A 4,940-nucleotide genomic window follows, 5' to 3' on the forward strand; every position below is an offset into this window, starting at 1 on the left:
CCATGTTCTAACCCCGTCTCCTACAAGGGAACACAACACCAACCAAGTCAGGGGGTCATTCTGTCTCTTGTAGCATTAATACAAATAGCCTCTGTTTAAGAGCAGATAGCTTCAAGTTGACATTTGAGTATCCATTTATCACACCTTACCCCTCTAAAATAGAGGTATTCAGGGTGGAAAAATCACAGCTTAATGTTTTCAGACTGGAAAAGCTTACCAGAAGGTTACTGCAGCACTGGAACATGTTAGACAGCAGTGCCTCTCCATCCTTGGAGGCATTCAGGACACTAGAAGAAGCTACTGTCCTGCTAACCTGAGGCTGACATTAACTTTTTGCTCCAAGGAGAGCTTTGAGAGTCCTTTGAAAACAAAAAGATGCTACACGAAACTCCTTCTGGAGAAAGTTACAGTGATCACTTTAGTCCATTTAGTCTTCCAGCAGAACATTTTATTCTCATTAAGGACAAGGAAATATCAACCAACAGCTCAATTAACATGACACAGATTAAACAAGCCCTGTTAAGCATCTTCTACTTAACATGTGAAAAAAGTCTAAAGACATCAGATGTGTCCAAACTGTTCACATTAAAACTTGAGCTCATCCTTTAGCATAAGCTCAGCTGATGTTGCTCCTGTGTATAGCAAAAGGTGGAAACAATTTAAGTTACCAGAACAGCTGTGTTTAACAAGTACTGAAGCACTGGAGTTTAGACTGCATTTACTGGTGTGCTATTAGACTGCTGTCCTTCCATCTTTTCAGAGTCTCAGGCAGACTTGCAGAAAGCCACAGCAGAAAAACGAACCTCTCCTTTTTCACGTTCTGTAAATTGTCTGCAGATCTTAGCAGAATCCTTGGAAAAGAAAAAAAGCTGTTTAGAGTATCAGAATACACTTGCTGTAGAAACCAAGTCTTTGTTGCTCCTCTCTGGGTCTCATCAACTAACTTACGAGGTCTTGTAGCACCAGCTAATAAATACACTTAAGGGATTATCTAGCTCTGTGGCACAGTACTACCTTGTTACCATGGTATAAGGGCACCACTTGTACAGCAACAAGGTGCAGCCACTATACCCTGAATCCATGCCCCTCACCCTTTTATAAGCCTTCTCTTCAGAGAAACAAGCAGCAAGCGAGGAGTCATACCTTCAATAGCAAGTCATCTGAGCTTGTGCCATGGTTTACAGGAAATGGCATACGCCCATCTGTGAAAGAAAGTCCTATCACTCAGTGTACTTCTGATTCAGAAGTAATGGTAAGTGAGCATAGTGGGCCCAAGAAACAAGTATACATCAAGGTATTTGGGAGGTCACAATAAATTGTCAATACATAGCTTGAGCGAGAAGGAAACCAAGTATTTCCAGCTTTACAGGAGATTACATGCTTTACAAGAGGGCCTAGGCCTTCAGTGCAACCCACCTTCAGTTACAATCTTCAAGTGAAGATACAAGTTATGTATTGTCGTTGAAAGCCTCAGTAAACTGCTTAATCTAGCCTGTGCTCCCCAACACTGCTGTCCAGTGTGAAGTAGGCCCAGTCCAAGTCTAGAGTTCTCAGGACCTTACCCAATTCATACAGATGCCCATCCACATTGACAAACAGGATGAAGTGGAAGTTCACACTGTTGTCCTCAACCTTAGGAGAGACCATTACATACATTTGTTAGATTGAAAAGACCCTACTCCTGCAAACCCTACTTGTGACTACAGGACAGAGGAGATGTCAAAGCAACAGCAAAGGACCAAAAGCTTAAGTTGAGCTGAAAAGGTCTCTGCAAGACCTCTAAAAGATCAGGCACCAGAAATCCTAATATACAGTCACATTTTCAAACTGGGTCTGAACACAAAATTTCAATCCATGTTTGAGGAAGAAACTCCACGCAAGCATTCACCCATGAGTCCCTCATTTCTCTTCATGAACAGTTAACAGCTATCTGCCAGACAAAGACCTGTCTTGCTTTATCGCCTTCATTAATCCCTTCTCCCAAGTTTTTACACATTCATATCTTACCTGACATTGTCCTTCTTGTGCAACTGAATTGTGGACTTCTTGTATAGCCTTAAGAGAAAACAGATACAGGTTACTACATCCTTAAGAGCTGATAGCTATCAGCAGTTTGTGTAGTTCATATACCTTATTATTTGCAAAATGCTTAGCTCTTTCTTCAGGAGACATATCAGCTGTTTCATCTAGAAACTTCTTCAAGGCAGACCCCTCATCTGCACAAGATCAAAGATTTTAGTCAGTATAGGTAGAATATAATATAGGTAGTATATATAATATTCAGTATAGGTAGAACTTCAGTTACAGTTCAGATGCAGTCCACAGTAATCAATACTTCTTGCACTAAATAGGAGTCATTGATATAAGCACATTAGAACTACCACTTCAAATAAGCTATTTGTCCATAAGTTATTAACAACAATCTACACAAACAGCCAGAGTTCAAGTGCTTCAAGGTGCTCTGGATCCTTGCCTTGGAACTCACTTTCAAATGGGATTTAGCTTTTCTGATTTCCCCCTTGCAGATTTGGCAGAGGTGTTCAGTCCTGTTTTGAAGAAATTCAAGAAAGGTGCCAGCTGTAAAGTATAAACTAACAGAATATGGGTAGATGAACTTTTAAGTTTTACTCTCACTGCTGTCAAATGACCACAGCACTGGCTCATGATAGGCTTACTTTGATTTTCAGAACATAAGTAGTGCAGTACTAAGATGCGCAAAGTTCTAGTCTTAGGTGAAAAATGTGCTGCACCCTTTATTTCACTGATCAAGGGTGTGTTATTTCAGAAAATCCTTTCAAGAAGAGTAAAGCAAAGCTACTCTCATTTGGTCTTCCATATATATTTTCTTTTGTATAAGGAAGAATCCCACACTACCCAAAGGGTTCAAGTTTTCTTGAAGTAACAAAAGTTATATTTTGCAGATCTCTAGGTCTTTGAATAAAGTATTTCCTGGACTCAATGACAACCCTTTTTTGGCAAGAACTTGCAATCCTATCTCCTAGGAGTTTCCAGCTACCAGTTGCCTAAGCCAGTTTTATACCCTTTTCTATAGGAAAGGAACCACCAAAACTCACCTGTGCAGGAAAAGTCTACTCACAGACCCTTGTCATCCTATACTACTTCCCCAGCAAAACTAAAACACGTGTTAGACCTATTTACAGGCTACGCTGAGCAAGTCTATTTACATTAGACCTAAGTGGCATGAAGAGTTTTCTTCAGCTGACATTATCAACACCCATGTCAAAAGCTTCCAAACATGATAATTCCTAATTACAAATACACTTTGGCCAGTCCTACTATGTGCCCTTTTCCTCTTGCATCACTCACTAGGATGACACCTCTGCAGCTCCCAGACAGGAGTCCAAGTACATTCCCTTCTGCAATTCAGGCAGTAGGCAAGACCACATGCCCCTCTCCAAGAGCTGAAAGGCCCACTTACCAACTGAAGCAGCAGTTAAGCATGCCTTAACTTGGCTTGCATGAAAGCCCCAGGTGCCTCCTATAGCCCATACCCACTCAATCTTCCTCTGTCATGAAAAAATGGAAATTCAAGCATTTGAGAACATTCATACTCACCGAGCTTCAGTTTGTCTTTATTATTAGCAACTGCATGTATCAGACCAATTGTCCCACAGGAGTTACTGACTGACTGCTTCAGAAAATACACCTTGGAACTGATTTCTTGGTCCTTTATTTTCTCAGTCTGTTGTTTCCTGAAGTTCTCATGCTGTAAACATGTAACGGTTTTAAGCACTTTACCACAGTAGTATCTTTTTATTGTGAAAACTACTAGACAAATGAGTTGCACAGAGAATCAATACCAGGACTGGACAAAGATTCACCCAGAAAGTAATCTTTGTGGCATAGGTCCAGTGAAGCATTGTACATCTATACTGGATGCAGGCCAAGTCTTAATGCACTACCTGTATGACTCAGGCATATCCAAAGGCGCTGTTCTTACCATCTCCATCTGTACTGTACACTGGAAATAGCCTGAGGTAGGAAATCATACAATGGACAGGCTCTTTTATATCCTTTCAACTGTTTTAGTCCATTTTAGTCCAATAAGGCTACTCAGCATGTCTCTGCAATAGTTTGCTTTTGTACTTTTAGGTTCCCTTCACGAACGCCTCTCCATCAGAACAATGTATACATAGTGTAAAACCCAACACTAAAAGAAGGATTTTAGCCTTTCACTAAAGGACCTGCGAAATATAATTTATTTCAAAGTCCATCTCCTCATCTACTTCCTTAGCATCAACTGGACTAAATGTATTAATTACAGAGGTAATTTAGGCTGCTCCAGATGCAATGATTCAGCATGGTAACACAGTTGCTATTCTTCGCATTCAAGGTTGCTCATGGTTTTTTTTGCCCCCCCTCAGTCTGATACACACGGCAAAGTGTAAGAGGGGTACTGAAATAAGAGGACTTGTCGTGTTGCTCAGTTCATTTTAGTTCAGGCTATCTGGAGGCTGGGGCCAAGCACCCAGTAGGTACTACCCACCACCCACCTACAGCCCCACTGCAAGCCAAAGCCACTCCCAGCCATCTGATGCTTGGAGAAATGACACAGGTACGCTCCTGACAGTGGCCAGCGGGTACAGACATGGCTGCTGAAAACAGCCCAAATGCTCTTTTCTCCAGGGGTATTTGGGCCAGACGTGGCCCAACTGGCCTACACAGGGCGACGCCAGAAAGACCGTGCGGCACCAGCGACCACACAGCACCGGGGCAGCCACACCGGCCCCGGGCCAGCCACAGGCCCCCTGCCTGAACCAAGCCCATCCGGCGGTCGCCGCCAGGGCTGCAGCCCTGAGGGCCTGTGAAAGACGGCGGTCCAGGAGGGACACAACATCCGCCCCCCAGGAGCGCCCCTCCGCCACGCGGGGCGCCCCCCCCACCTACCTGCTCGGTGAGGGGGAATAGCAGGAGCACCG

General features: G+C 43.1%; 1 protein-coding gene across 1 annotated transcript; it reads right to left on the reverse strand.

The window, feature by feature from the left end:
• Positions 1-426: 426 nt before the first annotated feature.
• UCHL1 (ubiquitin carboxyl-terminal esterase L1 (ubiquitin thiolesterase)) lies at positions 427-4,935 on the reverse strand (the record flags this gene model as incomplete). The annotated part of the gene is made up of 7 exons (XM_010285729.1): positions 427-851; positions 1,144-1,202; positions 1,563-1,632; positions 2,008-2,055; positions 2,131-2,216; positions 3,577-3,727; positions 4,909-4,935. Coding segments are annotated over 7 exons (528 nt in total), but the record flags the coding sequence as incomplete, so codon positions are not given.
• Between the last annotated feature and the right edge of the window lie 5 nt (positions 4,936-4,940).

The sequence above is a fragment of the Phaethon lepturus genome, unplaced genomic scaffold, assembly GCF_000687285.1.
Source record: "Phaethon lepturus isolate BGI_N335 unplaced genomic scaffold, ASM68728v1 scaffold1524, whole genome shotgun sequence".
Lineage (NCBI taxonomy): Eukaryota > Metazoa > Chordata > Aves > Phaethontiformes > Phaethontidae > Phaethon > Phaethon lepturus.